This window comes from Mus pahari, chromosome 16, assembly GCF_900095145.1.
Source record: "Mus pahari chromosome 16, PAHARI_EIJ_v1.1, whole genome shotgun sequence".
NCBI lineage: Eukaryota > Metazoa > Chordata > Mammalia > Rodentia > Muridae > Mus > Mus pahari.
Window position 1 is genome coordinate 41,529,399 of NC_034605.1, and position 21,011 is coordinate 41,550,409.

Genomic DNA, 21,011 nt, shown 5'->3' on the forward strand with positions numbered 1-21,011 from the left:
CTGGGATAGCCTCACAAGAGTCCGCAATATCAGGGTCCCTTCAGCAGAATCTTGCTGGCATGTGCATTAGTATCTAGGTTTGGTGCAGCCAGATATTCTTAATGACGTGTTTTGACACTGGTACTGGGTATTCACAGCAGCGTGTCCCAAAGCTGCCTAGGCATCCTGGGGTCAAAGACAGACTTTGGCTATACTTGGAGCTAGGGTGTCCCTGCCTCTGATCCTCCAAGGCGTCACCCGTGGCTCTCCTGTGCTCAGACCCACCTGGACCGCATGGCACCTCTTCTTCCTGATGGTTCTGAGCTGGGGTCCGGAAGGAGCTGTAGCATCTTCTCGGTGGTGGCCGTGGTGGCAGTAGATTCCCTAGATGTGTGCACAGGACGCCCATGAGTCTGACACCCACCGTGTCCATGGGCCCTGTTGCTGGCCTGGGGGATGTAGTGGCTCTGGTTTTTTTTTTGTGGTTTTGTTTTTGCCTCCATACCTTCTCCTTTCTCTGCCCCACTTGGACAAAGCTGTGATTTGTTTTCTTTTCTCCCGTTTAAGTGGATATGTCCTTGTTAAATTTTAGCTGCATACTTAAAAAAAACAAACAAAAAAAAAAAAAAACCCAACAAACCTGGCCTTTCTCAGACTCCTCTTGTAAACAGTTTCAAGGGTAGTTGTGGTAAAGGAGAAAGGTTTTTGGTTTTTGGTTTTTGGTGTTTCTTTTTTTTCTTTTTTTTTTTTTTTTCTCAGCCATCTGTCAATCTGTAAAAACAAAACACACAAAAAAATTGGGTCAGCATCATCCCACATAAAACCCAGGGCACCCACCCCTGAGCTACAGAAACAAGTATCGCGAAGGTCATTGACCTCCACAAATATTTATATGCTCTGTGCCAGCCCTCACCCTGGGACTGTAAGGAAACACAGGCTTGGCCAAGCGAATATCTATCTGTAGGAAAGGAAACAGAAGGATTGAATTCCTGCTTTCCCTCTCTCCGGCCCCAGTCCTTAATAACAAAAAACGTCAACGTCTGGCCATAAAAGAATTAGCTTCTCTTTCCAGAAAGTTCTCTGCGCTGAGCACTGAGGGGGTTGGAACCAGGGCATGTTCACAGACAGCTGGGGTGGTTGGGAAGTTTGAGATGAAGTCCTAGCTAGGACTGTCATCCGTGGTGTGTCACAGAGAGAAAAATTGAAACCTCGGGGTGAGGAATTTGTCCCTGTCTGTGTTCTGACAATAAGTTTCAGTAAGTTAGAACTGACCAAGTGACCTTTAGTTCAGTTCTAACATAAGCCAACTCATTAAAGCAAGGTCCTCAGCAGGATTGCCCTGCCCCTATTTCAGAGACTAACCCCAAGGTGAGGTCTCCAGGCCACCCATGCGTCAGAATATACACATGTCTGGAAATGTCACTAAGTCTCGTGGTCCTGGGCTTTTATTTGGTAGCTCAGTCCATTTGGTATTGCTATTACAAAATAGCTGCGACTGAGTACTTATAAGGAAAAGCTTATTTTAGCTTATGGTTTGGAAGCTAAAACGTTTGACCAGCTATGTGTGACAAAGACCTCAGGAAGTGTCAATGGTATAGAAGACAGCTTCACAGTGGATCCAAGGACAGAAAATGATACATATGAAAGGCAGTAGGCATGGGGTGGCCTTGTTTTATAGGAATCTACTGTCACGGTAATGGCTCTAGTCACTAGAAAGGCGTATTCCACCTTGTGAGGTAGTTCCCCATGACACTGTTACCCCCTACCAGGCCCACTTTAGCTCCACCCTCTTAACTTGATTGAGGACCAAGTTGCCAGCATGCAAACCTCTGAGCAGCAAACATACCATATATGAACCATAGAATACGGGAGTTTGACGCTGTGCAAAATCTAATCATTGGCCACATGATTGTACTCAGTCTACAGAGGTGAGGCAGGGCCAGAGCTCCAGTCCTCTTACCATGCACTGGGATTTTCTGTGACCAGCACCCATGTTGAAGCTCTCTAGGGGCCTACGGTGAAGGATATAAGTGTGGGTGTGTGAAACTCCAAGGTTTTTTATGCTGTTAGCTAGGAAATAGAGACAAAAACAAAATAAAACAACAACAACCAAAAAAAAAAAAAAAACCCCACATGATATATATTTCAAGACAGGGTACCACTTTGTAGCCTTGGCTGACCCAGAACACACTATGAAGTCCAGGCTAGTTTGGAACTCATGGCAAGTGCTCCTGCCTCAAATTTCCCAGGTTCTTAAATACTGGGATTACAGGTATGTACTATCATGCTTAACCAGTACATACTTTCTTATTTTACACTGCTGCTATCTGCCTCTCCTATAAAGGAAAATTATTTAGAAATCTCTGTATTTTATATGGCCAGTAATTCTAAGATTTATCTAAAAGATTTTGAAGGAAGTTTGGAGGAAGAACAAGCCAGAACTAGGTTGATTAGGGGCATTCCATGTGAGACCCTAGGTAGGGGATCATAAAGTTGACAAGGACAGCTGCAAGAAAGTACCAGGACACAGGAGCCTTAGAATCTTCAAGAGACTGAGCCCATGTACCCAGGTGACATGAGAGGAAAGAGAGATCAGAGGCTCAAAGGAAAGTGAGGAGGGCCTATAGCTGGGTATAAAATTTTAGATTAGTGGGGTTGTTCTTATGACATTTAATATTTGAATGAATATTTTTTGTTAATCTTTCCATTGATCTACTTAACCTTCCTTTAATTTCTGTTACCTTTGGGGATCCTTTTTTATTTACTATACTCTAATTTCACCAGATTTTGGCATCCTAGGAATTCATTTATTCCAGTTAGGGATCATTGTGCTTTTTTATTTAAAGATGTTTATCTTTTTGAATTCTAGAAAATTATCAGAGCCTTTAGGTTTCCAAATATCATTTTCCCCTATCACAGCTGCCTGGAATTCCTAAGAGAATTGTGTTGGGTCTTTCAGTACGTCTTCTATGTCTTTTTATAGTTTCTGACCATTTATTTACATTTGAAGAGGTTTCTTTAAATGAATGGTCTACTTCTCTCTGAAGTTACATCTAGTGCTTAGGTCTTTCATTCTATTTCCAATGCTTATTGGTTTTTATAAAGTTCTATTTGTTTCTCTCTTTTTCTTCTTTCTTTCTTCTTTCTTTCTTCCTTTCTTTCTTTCCTTTTTTCTTCTTTCTTTTTTCTATTTCTTATATAACATATTATTATATATATTATATGCTTATTGGTTTTTATAAAGTTCTATTTGTTTGTTCTCTCCCTTCCTTCCTTCCTTCCTTCCTTCATTTCTTTTTCCTTCCTTCCTTCCTTCCTTCCTTCCTTCCTTCCTTCCTTCCTTCCTTCCTTCCTCTTTCTCTCTTCCTTTCTCCCTTCCTTCCTATCTTTCTTTCTCTCTCTTTCTTTTTTCCTTCCTTCCTTTCTTCTTTCCTTCCTTCCTTCCTTCCTTCCTTCCTTCCTTCTTCCTTTTTTCTTTCTTTCTTTCTGGCATCCACCTATCTTTTAATATCTGCCTACTCTTTTGCCATAGTGTTCTTGCTTTAGTATTTCCTGCCTTGCCATTACTGACTTTTCTTTTGTAGCCTTCTTTAGAGGTTACCCTGACCTTCAGCCCGTTAATTTGTGTGACCTCTAAAGTTCTTTCATTGAAGGGTTGTTTCCAGCAGGAAAGACTTGTCTGTGTGTAGTGGTTCAGAGTGAGAATCCTCTATACCCTGCTCTGAACTCCCCTCCAAGGTTGCTCTGAATTTCCTTCTCATGTAGACTTAAAATGGGGAAAGAGTTCTCCAAGGTCAGGGAGGCATCGTAGGAACTGTCAGGGGTGGCAATGGAGTAGATGTGTGTATATTTAGAATTAGTAAATACTTGACCCACATCTCTCTTCCCAGGACACTAGCCTCAGTTGACATGGTTTCTTTACAGAATTCTGAGTTCTGTACCCTTTCTTCTGATTTTGGGTTGACAATTCTAAGAGGATAAGTGTGAACGTCTAGTACAAATACATTCGTGAGGTAACTCATTGGTTTGTATAGTTGATTGACAAAGGCAGAGGTTTTGTGTGTGTGTGTATGTGTGTGTGTGTGTGTAAGAGAGAGAGAGAGAGAGAGAGAGAGAGATCTGGATTCTGTATACCTTCTCAACTATATTAGAGGAAGGATCTTCCTCCAAAAACTGACTCCTTATCCTCCTTCTCTGTCCTCTCCTACCTAACAAACGCATCCATATACCCTTTAAAACCATAGCTCTGAAGCCACTGGTTCAAAACTCTTTGAAGACTTCCTTCATGTCTCTAATAAAAAGTCCACATCATTGGTGGTATTCTGAGTCATTCATTTTTCCAGTTGTATCTCCCAACTCTTTATGAGTCCTCCAGTCCATCCCAGCAGAACTGTTCCCCACTCCCATTGTCCCTTCATTAAGCTTGTATTGACCCATGGCCCTTGAGTATTGACCCATGACCCTTGACCACACCACTTGTATTCTGAGTTGTATTTGAGCTACTTGAGTACATGTAGCTCACAGCTTTGTCAAGTCTCCAATTCTTGGAGGACGTAGCTATATGCAGTCCATCTCTCTGCTCCCCATGTCACAGAATAGCTTTTCTGATTGGCTGGAATGAATCAAAGTGCTCCCGTGTCTCCTGAGGAGGTTGTTAAGCCAGTCCTGTGGCTCCTGAACTGCACAGGCAGGTTCAGCAGATTGTTTTGGGGGAACTGCTGATTTTGGAATGATTGTTTCAGGGCACATGTATAGGTCTCAACCCCAGCAATGAGGCTGGAGCTCAACGGGAGAGCATGGCCTCACCCTTTCCTCCATTTCTGGACCTCCAGGTTGGCCCCTGATCATAAAACTTCTTCAGGACATTCTTTGGGGGAGGGGGCAGAAGCTATCTCCAAAGTCCCATGTCATGTCTGGATAGTTCACATCTGAAATATAGTGAATCCTGTTTAGTATGGCCACCCGTGAATGACTATGTATCATATTTCAGGTCCAGTAGAAATCTCCGCACATCCCTCTGTAAACCCTACATGAAGATTACACAACACACATCTGTTGCTTAAAGGTTCCCATTAAACCAACAGAGTGCTCAAAGCAGTCACAAAGAGGAGAGTGCCCTAAGGCTCCATGACCCCTCTAACTCAGTGCCAACTCTTATCTCACCGTTTCAAAGCCAAAGGGGGGTTGAACACTTAAACAACTTTTCTTTTGAAACATGATTAGAAAAAAAAATAATGATTAATTTCTTTCGGTGGCTCTAAATTTGGGCCAACAGCTGGGAACTCGACTGAGCTGTTGGGGGACCACATGGGTCAATAGCTGTCCTGAGCCTCATCCATTGCCTGGCGTGTATGAGAGGAAAACTTTCATACAAGTTTCTAAGTGAAGGAGCAAATGAGCTAACTAGTGTGTCTTTTTATGTCCTCCATCAGACTACAATGGCAGTGAGTTAAAAACAGCCTGCAAGAAGCATGAGCTTTATGTGAGCTTCCAGGACCTGGGATGGCAGGTGAGTCTCAGGGTAAGGAGGGCGTAGTAGGTACCTTGATCTTTCTCACCAGTGGCTGCCATTTTCAGCTTCCTGGAGCTGACATAGCAATCCAAGAAGCCCTTAAATGTTCAAGTCACAAAAATCCAGCCTGGTGATACACCCAGCGCACCCTGGCACCTTTGTGGGTTTCCAAAGCTCTGTGACATCCTCAAACCCAAGGCCTGCTTCTGTCTTACCTCGTTCTTTCAAAGTCCAAGGGGGTGGGCACATTCATTTGTACCTTTGAATTAACTTTTATTTTGAAACAAGATTACAAAAAAAAGAAAAAAAAAAGTGATGAATTTCTCCAGTAGCTCTAAACTGGCTCTGCCCTTGCATGGAAGAACATGTTTGGCCCATACACCAAGTCCAGCTCTAGATGTGATGAGAAACGGGAGGTTGACAGGAACATAATGGGATCCTGCAGAGGATCCTTTGGGTCCAAGTCCACACAACAGATTCTGGCTTCTAATGTTTTAACTGACCACGTTTCAGCTGTGTGTGTTCAGTGGCTCTAGTGCTCCGAGTTTCAAAGTTGAGTCTTTCTCTGGGCTTCAGTCTCCTCTCCTCAGTGGTGGCAGCAGAAGCTGTCGCTCCTGATCAACCCCACAATGTACTGTGCTAAGCTAGGGTGCTCGGTACATTAGGTATACTGTGGGTACTTTCAACTGGCATTTAATTGGGGTGCAACCAAGGAGCATTTGTACTTCGAGCCATTCACCAGCTCTCTTAGTCAGGGTTTCACTGCTGTGAACAGACACCATGACCAAGGCAAGTCATAGAAAGGACAACATTTGATTGGGGCTGGCTTACAGGTTCAGTCCAGTACCATCAGAACATGGCAGTGTCCAGGCAGGCACGGTGTAGCAGGAGTTGAGAGATCTACATCTTCATCTACATCAGAATACTGGCTTCCAGGAAGCAAGGATGAGGTTCTTAAAGCCCACACCCACAGTGACACACCTACTCCAACAGGGACACACCTTCTAATAGTGCCAATCCCTGACCCAAGCATATACAAACCATCACACCCACTTAATTCCAGACCTTCCAGGTTCCTAGCAGCTAAGAGCCCATAGAAAGACTGGAAGCTCTAGGGTCTGACAAACAGGCTGAAGCTTCACTTGAATGTGAACTTGGGCAATTCCCAAAACTCCCTGCATGTCCCCATATTGTGCACCACGAACAAAGCCTTCTCTTGGGGCCACTGAGAGTGCAGATGGTATAGGGTTGCCTGGCGATCCTTCACTGCTTCCTTCTGCTTTATCTCAAGGACTGGATCATTGCACCCAAAGGCTATGCTGCCAACTACTGTGATGGAGAGTGTTCCTTCCCACTCAACGCACACATGAATGCCACCAACCACGCCATTGTACAGACCTTGGTGAGTGCTCCAACTCAGCTGTAAATGGGATCGAGCCCAGATCTGGTGTCGTTTCTAACAGTGCCCTCCCACGATTCTATTCCGGAAACAGGTCCACCTTATGAATCCCGAGTACGTCCCCAAACCATGCTGCGCACCAACCAAGCTGAATGCCATCTCGGTTCTTTACTTCGACGATAACTCCAATGTCATCTTGAAAAAGTACAGGAATATGGTCGTGAGAGCTTGTGGTTGCCATTAAGTTGAAGCTGGTGGGGGGTGGGGCAGCGTGCTTCTGCCTCGGATTCCTAAGGACATCTGCCTTAAAAACCCGAGAAGCAGCACAGTGAAGCGGGATGGTGACACGCAGAAGCATCTCCCGCTGGTGCCTTAGCCCACTGAGGCTTTTATGAGGACCTTGTCAAGGACTTCCCCAGTTCCTAACTGAGCAGTTGCTGGTCTGCAGGAAGCTGGAAGGCTTGCAGTACAGGCCTGGAAACTGCAGTTACCTAATGTTCGCCTCCCCCAATCCCACCCAGGCTAGTTTTTAGCTTTTAGATCTAGCTGCTTGTGGTGTAAGTAGAGAGTAAACTTGAAGGAATATTAAATATCCCTGGGTTGAAAGACCCGGCGGCTCTACAGCAACCATCCCAGGGAGGTTTTTGCAGATATCCGAATGGAGGGGAGGAGAGCACTCTCTCAGGTCCCATTCCCAGCAAGGGCAGCTCACACAGGACCTGCAGCCTGGCCATCAACAGGCTCTGTGGCGGTGCCTTCTGTCTACTGTTGTAGTTACGTGTTTTGTGTTGACTCTTGGTGGTGTGAGAATGTACTAATCTCCGTCGAAACAAAGTGTAGCATTTCCACTCCATCCTCCTCCCTCCCTCACAGAATTCTTTACTAGAACCCAAAGTAGACAGACCATACTTTGTGGCAGAGCCATGAAGCATCTGCAGTCGCCTTCATTTAAGCCATGGAACAGCAGAATATGATTCTGCAGCTCTTGGGCAGACTGGCTGGACAAGTGTGTTAACATCGGGAACGCTGGCTCCAACATCGGCTCTCTCCCCCTAACTCTGTTCTTTGCCTTTTCCCTACATTAGCATTCCGTGGCTCAGGGCTAGAGTCTAAAGCAGAAACCCAGAGAGGGAAGGGCCCTGCCTCTAAGAATGGGTTTGTCAAGGTGAGCATGCTGTGTGTAAGCCAAAACCACCATTTCCTCTTGTAGAAAGTAAGACTCAGACTGAATCTTAGAATATTTTTTAAATGTCCTTTTTCACAATCATGTACCGGGAAGCCAATTTTCATACTAAACTGATTAAATAATACATTTACAATCTGTAACTGTACTTACAGCCTTCTTTGTAAATAGAAACTATAATTTATTGTCTATTTTATATCCATTTTGCTGTAACATTTAAGCAAAGACCAGACTTTTTTCTTTAAAAAAAAAAAAAGTTTATTTAGAAAGTATAAACCAACTGTACCACTTGAGTTTTCTTTTTAATATAAGACTTATGATGCTAAGCTGAAGCCACTGTGAGCCGGGCCAACAGAGCTGGTTTCCAAGGACAGCTGTGACCCACACGTGATTAATAATAAACGTTCATAACAGGCTGGCAGGGCACCTCTGCTCCTGATGTTTAGGAAGCAGACGTGGTCTGGTTTCAAGTCTCCTTGACCCACGTTTTGTGCCGGGTGTTGATTTCACCCCGCTCGTGGGAGGTAGGTGAAGGGCCTGGGCACAAACACCATGGTTCTGAGAATAGGACAGACAGAGGCATGGCACAAGCTGCATCTTCACAGAGTTAAGAGCAGCAGCATCTAATAACCTGGAAGGCGGGAACCGGAAGGAGCCGTGTGATATCCAACCTTGGGCTTCCTAGGCAAGGGCAGCCCCGCCAGCTGCAGTCTTTGGTCTGGAGGTCAAATGAATCCCACTGCTCAACCGTTAGAAAGATAGTCAGCCTCCTTTAAGGTGGAGATGGTAAAGTGAGCTGCTAAAAGGACTGCTTAGGAAGAGAATCAGATGCTGTTTCTAGGAAGGCCCGAGTGGAGCTGCAGTCTCTCGGGCCCTTGGACCTGGGAAAGCCTATCAGGTGAGGACCCACCTTGTGGCACATCCCACACCCTCACTTTCTGCAGAAGACGTCTCCACACTCCACCCTATGCAAAGCAGACAAGAGGATCCTTTGAACAGCATGAGTATTTGGGGCACACATCAGAAGTACCGTTTGTTATGGCTTACCTCTCTCAACTAGAGAAGTGATGAGACCCAGGAACCCCACAGTGGCTATGAAGGGATTTTCAGGCTTCTGTGGACTTTTGTTTTGAAATCTGTACACTATGGACCGACACCTTACTAAGTCAACAGTGCCGCAGGCCTCCTTTCCAGAACTCAGGCAATTCGACAAATTGCTTCTGTGTGATGATTTCCTGACATACCCTGGGAGCCAACAGAGTTCAGCGATTTGGTTTTCCTTGACTGCATTTTAAGTTGCAAAGGGAGCCAATTTAATTCTGTCAAGAGAAGGTTACAGGATGGATCGCCACTGAAAACGGTTGGTTTGCCTAGGGACTGTGAGCCATGATTAGAGAAACTTAAGGTCCGTAGTGTGTGGTGGCTCAGAGAGCACACAGTAAGCAACACAAGCTCAATACATTCAGCTTTCTGACTAACCACAGTGAAAACGCGCATGTCCATGTGAGGTCACTCCTCCGGATGACTTCCGTGGGCTCTCCTATAGTTCATCCTTTGCTTGGCGCAGGACGAAACTGTGTAAGGAGTCGAGGTCTCTACCTCCGTTGTGTTCTCCTACTTTTTCACCTCCTCGGAAAAGCAGCAACGTGGGATATCCTCGTACCTTTAAAGGAGAAAGAGAGAGTGCTTTAAAGCCACACACTCAGAGATGGCTCAGTCCATAAAGTACCACACCAAGTAAGTATGAGGACTTGAATTTGGTTCTCCAGCATGCGTGTACAAAACGTGCTGGTGTGCCCATCTAGAATCTCAGTGCTGCTGGGGTTGAGACTGGAGGATCTCAGAGCTTCCTGGCAAGCCAGCCCAACCCATCAGTGAGTACTACGTTCAGTGAAAGATCCTAAGAAAGACATCTGATGCCAATGTTTCAGAGTTCATACAGCACACACACACACACACCTGCTAAGGTAAGGCTGGGAAATTCTGAGGATAGTATCAATGCTACTGTATGATTGGGGTATACATGAGGCCCTGGTTCCATGCCCTGCACCATACATACAGAAGGCAAATTATAAATGGTACACACATAGCCCATAAAATCGTATGCTGAGCTCAGAATAAACATGCCAGTTAAACAGACCATCTCCCCAGCCACGGCCTTTTCCGGGGGGGGGGGGTGGTGGGTTGATTCACGCATCCCTTTCGGCCCCATCCTTCAGGATGCCTGTTTATAACTGAAGGCTGAGCCCTTGGGTGGTTAGGACAAGGCAGCTGCTGGCCAGTTGTGGGACTGTAAAAGGCAGCCTCTTTTGGTTGAGTGAAGCTTGCTCCAGAGACCCAGTAGAAAACTCTAAAAGGGATGGAAGAGTGAGCCACATTCCCAGAGATAGGTGCCTGACACCACAGAGCCCTCAAGCTGGCATTCTAGCTAGACTCCACCCTCACAGTTACCTGAAAATAGCCAGGTATGCTCCTCCCCACAGCTACCCTGCAAGATAGCCCAGCCCACTGTAAAAGGGGCTGCTTGGCCCCTCCTCTCTCAAGCTCTCACTTCTAACCCTCCTTCTCTCTCTCCACCTTTCTACAACAAAGCTCTAAAACCATAGACCGGTGTCTATCCTCAGGCCTTCGGACTGGACCAAGGACTCTCACCTGCGTGGCAACCACCCAGTGCCCCCTATCTCCCTGCCCTCTCCTCTCTTCAGCCCCAGGGATGACAGAGCTGCCCCTGGGGCCCCCACTTTGTTCTCAGCTCTTCTGAGACAGACAACAAGCGTCTGGGATGTCCGAGACAAAACTGTTATCTCTGGCCTCCATGAGACCTCGGACTGCCCCCCCTGTTCATCCCCCAAGGGCTGAGGTTCGTGGCTTCCCACAGCCAGAATCCCGCCCGGGGCCGAGTGGAGAGCGCGCGGTAGTCCTCGCCCACCAGTCCAGAGCACCGGAACTCCGGTGGGACTGGGGTTCTCCCACCCTTTTATTCCCCCACGTCCGCTGCCCAACAGCCCATCAGCAGGCACCACCCCACTCTCAACACCTCGAATCTTAGGACCGTACAGCTAGACCCAGCAAGAACCCAGAGCCCCACTCTGAAAGGCCACCCTCCTCTGCTGCAGAAGGTCCTTTATTTCTCAAATGGCACAACTCAAGATACAAGCCATTCTCTAGCGAGGCCTGGCCAGAGTGAGCAGAACACTCATTCCATGATGCTGAGTACCGGTCCCGGGACACCGATCTAATCCTCGGCTCCACCTCCAGGCACCTTTCACCCCTCTCCCGCGCCTCCTCCCCGAGGTACGCACCGAGTACTTGCTGCAGACATTGCGCTCAGTGGTGCAGTCTACTTCTGCGATGGTAACATCTGCCAAGCCTGGGAATTCCTTTCTAGAGAGCTCCTCCCAGGTAGGTGCCAGATTCTTGCAGTGGCCACACCTAGAAGAGAGCAGGGGCAGCTGTGCCAAGATCTGGCCACCACCCCCTCGGAGTCCGCTATAACCACTGGGGGGGAGGGGGGACCCGCCCTTCCTCTCCTACAGAGGAAGTGAAAGCCCTGATCCCACAGCGCGGTGAGCAGAGCTGACACCTAAAGTCACCGTGAGCAGCAGGGGGAGCGGACATCATGGGCTAAGTCACACGGTGATGGCTTAGACTGCACGGCCTGGGCCAGGCGTCCTTGATAAGTCATCCACAACAGAGCTCAGCTCAAATCTTCCCTTTGCTGCCATTTGCGCTCTTTCTGCCCTCCCCACTTCTCTCTCCACTCACCTATCTGTACAGCTCTGGGGGCTTCTAAATAAAAAAGTTAATAGCATTGTGTGGCACCCTTTCTCCTTTGTCTTTGTAGCCCAGGCTGGCCACGAACTCACAGGCCTCCTGCCTTAGCCTCCTCAGTGCTAGGATTTCAGGCCTGAGTCCCCTTTCTATTCAAAGGCAAAAGCTGCCCAACTCACGGGTCAGGGCCTCCTTAGCAGCACCCTGCATGCATGGAGCAACAAGCTGATGGGATGTCACAGTGACCGCTGTGTATTTGGGTTGATTGCCTCTATGTTCAAGTGGACTGTACTTACAAAGACAAACTGTTGCTGCAGTTTTAGCTAAGGAAACTGAGGTTCAGGGACATCACGGGTCATGCAGAGTTACAGCTATTCATGAAAGTCATGGAACCCATCCATCCTCCGGTGCCAGGCTATCTAGGTCTCGGTTTGCTCTCCATGCACTGAGATTCTAGTCCCCGAGGACCCCGTGGCAGGAAGGTTCGAGTAACTAGGTCACGTACTGAATGGCTCGACAAGAAAGCTGAGCCCATCACAATTCACTTCTGGTTTTGTTTGTGCCTAAGTAGACTGAGCTTTGAACGTGAACTCTCATCTTTCTCCCTAAAATAATCGTTGCTGCACTGGGTACAGTAGAGTCATTTCCTGCAAGGCGGCCTATGTGTGAGTGTGACTCATGCCCACTCCACTGAGACACATACTGTGACAAGGAGCACTGGCACAATGTCTGAGGCAGCCACTTACCACGGAGCATAGAACTTGACAAAGGTTATTCCCTGTGCAATAGTGTCCTCAAAGCTCTTCTCGGTGAGTGCCAGCACAGTGTCCTTCAGGGGAGGAAGGTCAATAAATACACGGATTAGAGCAGAACAGGGCAGAAGATGGAATCTGGCCAAAGCAGCCCACAAGTTATATGCAGGGCAGCCAGATGAGCTCTTGATGGACACAGACATTGACACAGGGACCAGGGTACCAAGTCCAAGAGCTGCAGAGGGGTGTGGACAGAACAGTGAGACCTTTCACAGACCTCCCAACTTCCCAGGCCTCTGTTCTACCTATAACCAGCCTGTGGTTTCAGGTACTACCTACCAGGGCTCTGCAGTATGGACCAGTCCACTCTAGGTTAGGCCTATAGCTCCCAGGCTTGTAGCCCAAGATGCCTCTGTGGGTCTGCATGGGCTCACATGCTGTGTTTCTCTCCTGCCCTGTCTATCTTCAAGCATCTATCTCTTCTAGCCAACAGGGACCTGCAACACAGACGTGGTGGGTGGTTTTTATTATACCCATACCAATGGGCCTCTATGTACTCTGATGTACAAAAAACTGTATGGACCCAACTCAGGCTAGAGCTTCATGCAGACATTTTAAACAGTTCTATCTCGACTGTTCTTCATGCCAGTGTTCAGCAGCCCCCTCAGAGGCACTGCGGTGCATTCATCACACAATCTGGACCTCCAACAGTCAGTACACAGGGTCCATGCACTGACTATAAACACCACCATCCTATGTCTAGATAAGCAGCCGTGTTTTCTGAGAGGCCAGATTAGAGATGGAAAATTTCGTTATAAATAGCCATGGTGTTTGATGAAAGCACTTGCAGTGTGTAATTACCCTGTTAGGGATGACACACATGCTCCCCTAACATGGGTGGTCACATTTCTTAAGCCAAAACTAAAGAAATGAGACCCTAAGCTTGAGGAGGCTTCTGCTGCCTGGGCAGGGGCAGCTGACAGCACTGATTTATCCATTTTCCAATTACCGGGTTTTCTTGAGTGATGGTTCCAGTGTGTGTCACCCTCTCTCCACATGATGGGTATTCAGTGAGTCACTGCCCCCATCCCAGGGGACCTGCCCGTAACCCCTAGTATCCCACTGTCAAGGGAAGAGCTCAGCGGTGGGAGCTGATACAACACTGTCCCCGCAGTTATACGTTGGTGCCCACAGGATGCTGGTGCCAGGCACCTCCCTATTCCACAGTCCAGGGTTTGCTCCCATGAGATGACTGGGCAATTTGCATGGAGTCTACACAGATCCTCCCACAGACTTTAACTGCTACCTGTCACTTGCTGTGGCCCTCCTGCCCTGGTCCTGAGTGCTGCACTGTTTTCTCCATCCTCTCATACGTACAGTCTGGAAACCAGCCCCAGGCAAGCGAACATCCCACCCGCCACTTCTTACTGTGTTTGGGTATCTGCCACCATTGGCCAGAGACTCCTTGAATCGGAGTGACCTCAGAACCCGTCTCTTTTCTTGCTCCCTGCCCCACCCCCAGAACGATCCTCACTAGAGTGGGTCCTTAGGCTCCCCTCCTCCTGCCCCCACTGCCTTACCCTTGCTTTGGGGTCTCCTTGTCATTCAGAGCCCAATACAATACTTCTCTCTCTTGCCTCAGCAGCTGCAAGTCACCTTCCTGAAGCTGACCTGCTCCAACCTGCCAGGGCTCCACCCTCCAAGCTCCTATCCCTGAATGCTCTCGGGCACTCCTCTACTGGACCTGGTTCCTCCCAGTGCCTTCCTGACACACAAAGGCTGATTCTCCTGGCGGGATCTGGCTCCCATGCGCCCCCATCTGGCAACTTTTGAGCTGCCAGTTCTGCAAACCCTTGCTCATCTCTTCTCTCTGGGACTACCTTGTTGGTCACTGCCCCATGGCACCTGCTCATCTCCGTTCTCATCGTCTCCTCCAGAGACCCAGCATCCTTCACGGGCTGGGAAACAGTTACAAGGGTTCCTCCCCCAGCCCCTGGTAGCCCATGATAGTGTCTAGAATGCACCTAAAGTTTACTAAACACAGATCTGAAAGTCTAAAATCCAAGATCCCTTGGGGATGGAGCATGGCTGAGTGGTTAAGACTACGTGGTCCCTGGCAGAGGATTCAGGTTTGGTTCCCAGCAGCCACACTAGACAGCTCACAACTGCCTGTAATTCCGGGTCTAAGGGATCAGATGCCTCTGGCCTCTGCAGGTGCCTGCATACACCCACCCCTACCTACACGAAGAACTAAAAATAATGAAAATAAATCTTAAAACCAAAGATGCCTGAATGGGTAAGAACAGAGGCTGCCTAAACGGATGATTACTCTGTGATCTGGCTACCCCATCTTCTCCATAGCCCTTCCTGATACATATCTCCCAAGAGCCTTTGCTACGGGGCCAAAGTGAAATGAGAGCAGCCAGCTCTGGAGGGAACAGAAATGGGGCCAGGGCAGCGGAGAAGAGTCACAGCAAACTCTCACATCTATATCTTTCCCAAGTAACTAGAGCAAACGGACAGACTCTGGAGGCTTGACACCAAGCCCCTTCCCTCAGGGTCTTCTCACAGGACACCTCAGCTGACTGTGGCCATGAGGAGTGTGTAGCAGTAGACCAGAAAATAATTTCACACTCAGAAGACCCCATTTGAGAAGACTCTGTAGATACTCAGGACCACCTCCCTCCATTCTGACAAACACCTACCTTGTCACCTGTGGGCTCAGCAGCCATCACTGGGGCCTCTGAAGGCTCAACAGTCTCAGGAGCCTCCTCTGAACTCTGCAGCTGGGACTGCACGTAGTCTCTCAGTGACTCCAAGTCCCGCTTTCCCTTGTACTGATCCACCTGACCAAGGGACAGGGCTCGGTCAGCATTCTCGGTCGCATGCTGTCCCACCCCATCTGTCCAGTTAGACCCCTATCAGGAGTCTCAGCTCTAGCTGTGTGTCTGTCTCTTATGAGCAGGCGCTCCCACTCAGATGGGAAATTAGATTAATTTCACCACCCCCATCTCAAGCTGTACATCATCAGAGTCTAAAGTAGGGGCTAGCCATTCATCCATCGACTTCCTTGAGAATTCTGAGATGCTAACCATGGGCAAGGCATGGAAGGAGGAGGGAAGATGGAACCCCACCAGCAGCAAAACTTAATCTCCTTCTGAGGGCTAGAAGGTCTGTGTTCATACCGGAGCACAGGTGTCCGGGGCCTGTGCAGCTGTCTCATTTCAGTGGAAACCCAAGCTTACCAAAATGCCTCAGAACAGTTTGGCAAATGCCTGTGTTCGTATTTACCAGGTCTATCAGTAAAGGGAAACACACGCATAACATTCTACAATACACGGTCCTCCAACAGATGACAGCAGCCATTTCCTGAATCAGTAACTCAGCCGCAATGGCTAGTGGAAAGGTTATCCCCACACAGCACACAGGAGCTACAGACATACCTTCTTGCCATCTCGAAACCAGAGCAGAGTTGGATAGCCTCTGACCTGATGCTCTGAGCAGACAGCGTAGTGCTGCGTGCAGTCAACCTGAAAAACAGAACCACAGAGCACTCAGCCGGCTTCTCCACAGCCTTGTAAAAGGCACTGTCAGACCATTTATACTTTAAAAAAATAAAGTTTTAATCCAGATCCCAGAGCAACCGTGTGGCAGCAATCTGCAAGCTTTAGGAAGACTTTGCCTAGAAGCCACCCACAAATACGTGAGATATGGGATTTATCTGAATTCAACTGAAAATGGCAGGTCTGGGGAGTCCCATCGTGTGGGAAGGAGTGTGAGCCAGGCTGCTGAGAGTAGCACCGGACACTCACCCAGACATTTCCTAATGCTAGGAAACCTGCTATCACTCACAGTTACATAGTTTCAAACCAAGGGAGGGGTGGGGGTGGGGGGTGGGGGGACACAGCTCAGTGACAAAGCATTTGCTTAGCATGTTCACAGGTCCCTGTAGTCCGGTTCCTGTGCACACACCCCCACAAACTGGAGCAAGTGGTCCATGTTTAATAAGAACATTCAGTAAGAGTAGCATTATAACTTGTCCAAGTAAGAACTTCAGTAGCTAATTAATTTTGGTGGGAACTGAACCTAGGACCCTGTTCATTCGAGGTAAGCACAGCTGAGCTATGTCCTCTGCACTTTTCTTAAGATATTTTTAGTTTGAGATAGAGTCCCAATGAGTTGTCCCTTGAATTTGTGATCCTCCTGCCTCAGACTCCAGAATAGCTGAGATTAGAGACCTGTACCCTCAGGCCTGGCTCAGGTTACTTCATATAAAGCAAGATTCTGCTTGCCTGATATTTTTACAAGCATTATTTTTTCAATTTTTTTTTTAATCATTAAAATTGGCCAAGCGGAACTAAGCTGGCTTTCACTGTGTCAGTAAAGTGGGGTTTAAACTATGTTAAGTGGTAAGGCTGCAGCAAGCGCCATTAGGTGTTAAAATGAAGTCCAGCTAGGTCTGTGAGGGGTACAAGCATTCTCCAGGATCCTGTCTAAAGCGTCCCAAGTGACCTGGAATAAAGGTCCTGTGACTGCTCATGTCTGCTTCTGCTTAGAGCCTTTACTGAATAAAGACAAAATCACCTCCCATAAAAACTCTTAATTTGAAGTAAGGATGCCAAGATTGAGGCAGGATGGAAGGCAAGATATATTTTCGCATTGCATTTCCACACAATGTTCAACGACTGAAATAATCAGCATTATTGATTATGTCAGTCACTGTATTATCAGTCAATCGTAGACTATGGCATTGAAAGCAAAGCAGGCAAAAGGAAAAGACCCATTCAACTCACGGTGAGAATTACGATGTACCCAGCATCACCCCACCCCAAGGACCATGCTAAACAGCAGACTCTCATCTGACTATATACCATCTCCTTTCCTTTCTGTTGAGGGGAGACATCTCAACCAGGGCCAGCCTGCCAGGTCTACCACCCGCCAGCTTCTGCTTCTGACCGCCATACCCAGACTCGAGGCACCGCTTCTGTATGTGAACAAGCCCTGCGGCACGTGGGAAAAGGAGACATTTTTCTAGAGGAATTCCATAGAGTGTGAGCGCCTGGTGGGTATCACAAAGTCAATAAGATTAAAAGTAGCCAGAAGCCCAGAGCTGCTCTAGATGGTTCCAGAAAGCCTGGACACACAGAAGTTGTTACACACTACTCCTGGCTTCTCTGTTTGAACAATTGGAAGGAATTGTGGCTAGCAGTGGAAAGGAGGGCTCGCCATGAAGGGTCTGCTGTGATCCTGTGTGAGTACAGAACCTACGAAGGACCCTTCAGGAAAGCTATTGGCTGAGCTCCATGGATATCCAGTGAACATTCTACAAGGCTCTACCCCATATCTTTGCACGGCTCCAGGGCTGCCAATTCAGAATTGGCCATCCCTTCAGAATAAATTGGCCAAGGCCATAATTTATCTCCATCCTGTGGAAAAGCCAGCAGACTCCAAAACCAGGCTGCCATCTGTGAAGGTGAAATGAATTGTCAAGTGGCACACTAGCTGGAATTAATAAATCAAGTTTGCGACTTTGCACACAGAATGAATAATGGAGTACTCTGCTAATTAATCCAGCCCAAAGCAGACCGTTTCCAGTTTAACAAGGGCTTGGACTTACCTTGCCAATCTTGACAGTTTCAGAATGTTCAAGGCCCAGAGCCAGCTGCTCCCAGGTTGGCGCCAGAGCTTTACAGTGACCGCACCACGGAGCGAAGAACTTGATAAAGTGGTTGCCTGTGGAGAAGGCCGAGGCGGAGAGAACAGGAAAGAAGCAATGGGTGTACACTACAGGACTGAATGCTGGACTCAAGAATACAGCTTTGTTTCCTTGCTTAGAGATCTCAAGTCCTTCTGTTAAAAGGGACTCACCACCACATAAGTTTATATGGGAGTTCAAAATAATAACTCAAAACCAAATTTGTCATCTTTGACAGGTAACAGAGAACCAGCTCACGCTAAGAGAAAACTGGCAAAAAGGGAAAGAACCGCACAGCTACCGCACCTCTTTTTCTCACCCTAACACTGCAAGTGATAAATGAGGTTAGCGCTAACTAATCTGCTGAGGGAGGGCCCACCCCGTGACCATGAGCACCGCTCCAATCAGACCACAGATCGTCAGAGGCACTCACTAGCAGCCATTAGGCCCTGCAGCGGCCCTCCAAAGCATACATGGGAAAACCATAACAAGGTTAGTGTATTAATCCACCAGAGATTTGACCAGCAGAGTCCAGACTGCGGGGAATTCTGCAGGTCCACAAGCTGTAAGTGCTCAGCAAAGAATGCAAAAAGAAATGCTGGAGAACATGTAGATCAACAGAACCTTTACACAGACACCCTCAGCCTTCAGTGGGTATAAAAATGCATTTAAGATCCATAAAGTCCAACCTAGGCCTGGGGAGAGGAGCATTAAACTGAACCATTATATATGACAGATGAGCAGACTGAAGTCCAGTATTCACCAGTGCACACCTGAGCTATGAGGCCTCAAACCCAGGCATGGGTTCCACACAGAGGGCAAGGGCCGGCCTCTGGGTAGGGAATGGGAGAGAGGCCTGGGGTATGGGTGGTACAAACCAGGCTGTGGTGTAGTCACAGAAGACTGCCTTCACCGAGCCCTGTTAATTCTTTTTGCACTTATCATTTGTTTGCCAAAAACAAACAAACAACAACGACAATGACAAAACCAGGTTTTTAAATAAATAAATAACGTTCCTGATGAGTTAAAAAGAGAAAAAAATGTAAAGTCCTCCCAACATGATTTTCTGGACACATTTTTCTATCTGGCTGATCTGCTTCTACATTAGGCTGACAGCAGCCCCAGATCAGGAGAGGACTCCCAGCAGATGTCAGGCAGTGGCCACACAGCATGTAGCGGTGATGGGCCACACTGATGGCTGAAACTATGCCAATAATGCATTTTAGGGAAATGGTGAATCGCTTATTTGAAATGATGAGCAACTGATCTTCGAGGCTAACACCGTCTCTGCAGACACGTGGAGTACAACCCCGGGCAGCACAATAGAGACTGAGCTCCCAGAATCCAAGCAGCCCTGATGGGAAGCCAGCAAGGGCAAGAAGCCATAGCTGCCTTGTGAAGAAAAAGCCTCAGCGAGCCCTGAAGCACTACCATGTGGGGGCTTCAGGGTGTCCTACAAGAGACTCTTGCCATGGGTGGAGCTCGGCTGGCCAGCGGGGAAACTGTCTAGGATGAGGGGATTTGTATAGAATGTAAATATTCTACACAAGCCCAAGTCAGTCTGACTTCCCAGGGGAAACAGCCAGGTCCTACTGCTGGAGCAGCAGTGCTGAGTACATAACTAATTCTAGTAGCAATGGAAGACACCATGATAAAGTTGCTGAGTAAGGCAGGTGGTGAGGAGGACACCAGGCTCCCAGCAGGGACAGGCTTCTAAGTCCTTTTTCAGTGTGTACAACCCAGTCTTCCAGGGGGGTTCCTCTCTGTGGCAGCACTTGATAACAGAGCCAGCAAGGAAGCTGCGCCTACTTGCTGCCCATATGTGCTTGAGCCAACTTCTGAGCCCTGTCCATGTGGTAACAAGGAGAGGTTTGTGTTTTATTCGCAGTGGAGACTGCAGGCACATATTTAGGAGACCGATTCCAAAGTCAGTATATAACGAACACCTAATCTGATTCAGTTTTAACAGTCCTACTACACTGTTTAAACAAGTAAGAAATGTGCTTCTCCCAGCCTCCAACAAATAAACAAGTCCATGCCATTAATAAAGCCTTTCTTATCCATGGCTGCTGTGTGTGCCTCGTGTGCTCTCAACTTTGACAGAGGTTTTGGCCAGGCATGTCTGCAAAGATGAAAAAGGAGGAAATGTATCGTGTAAGAGTGGGTTCATTAAGCAACAGTCCAAATGATGCTGAAGAGACAAAGTGAGCTGTGACTATAGTCCTCAGATATGCCATGAGTCCTCAGATAGCGAGAGGAAAAGCCAGCCCAGAGCCGTGACCACCAGTCCCATCCTTACCTTGAGAAACATGCAGCTCAAAGTTGTTGGCCGAGAGCTCATACAACCCCTGTTTGAGCTCAGGGGCTCTAGGTGGTTCCGCTTCCGGCTCTGGTGTCTAAAAGGAAGAAGAAAAACAGTAATCAGTGGGTTTGACCTCGAGGATGCAATCAAGGCAGGGAGGAGGACCAGGCCTTGTTCAGAAGACTCCAAAAGTGTCTATCCGCCCTCACCTGTCTGTCTCACACCTGTGCTGAACAAGGCCGGACAGGTAGTTACCCCGCCAAGAAGAACTCTGGGTGCTTTAGCACCAGGCCCGCCCTACTGACCTGAGCCCCAGGGCAGTTGTCCCCACCCCAAACTCAACCAAGCAAAGAAACCAACTGAAGTCTGTCCACCCAGGAAACCATGCCCCCCTCTTCCTGAGCCTGATCTGAGATTC

At 47.8% G+C, this 21,011-nt stretch overlaps 2 protein-coding genes across 2 annotated transcripts in view; one reads left to right on the forward strand and one right to left on the reverse strand.

The window, feature by feature from the left end:
• Positions 1 to 8,396, forward strand: part of Bmp6 (bone morphogenetic protein 6) — a 154,829-nt gene extending 146,433 nt beyond the window's left edge. The window contains exons 5-7 of the mRNA XM_021215393.2: positions 5,412 to 5,488; positions 6,783 to 6,893; positions 6,985 to 8,396. Coding sequence (XP_021071052.1) covers positions 5,412 to 5,488; positions 6,783 to 6,893; positions 6,985 to 7,134 — 338 coding nt within the window. The 3' untranslated portion in view covers positions 7,135 to 8,396. The remainder of the gene's footprint in view (positions 1 to 5,411; positions 5,489 to 6,782; positions 6,894 to 6,984) is intronic.
• Positions 8,307 to 21,011, reverse strand: part of Txndc5 (thioredoxin domain containing 5) — a 28,294-nt gene continuing 15,589 nt past the window's right edge. Inside the window, exons 4-10 of the mRNA XM_021215398.1 lie at positions 20,591 to 20,687; positions 18,214 to 18,329; positions 16,040 to 16,126; positions 15,302 to 15,442; positions 12,591 to 12,673; positions 11,376 to 11,505; positions 8,307 to 9,736 (exon numbers count right to left, since the gene is read on the reverse strand). Coding sequence (XP_021071057.1) covers positions 9,614 to 9,736; positions 11,376 to 11,505; positions 12,591 to 12,673; positions 15,302 to 15,442; positions 16,040 to 16,126; positions 18,214 to 18,329; positions 20,591 to 20,687 — 777 coding nt within the window. The 3' untranslated portion in view covers positions 8,307 to 9,613. The remainder of the gene's footprint in view (positions 9,737 to 11,375; positions 11,506 to 12,590; positions 12,674 to 15,301; positions 15,443 to 16,039; positions 16,127 to 18,213; positions 18,330 to 20,590; positions 20,688 to 21,011) is intronic.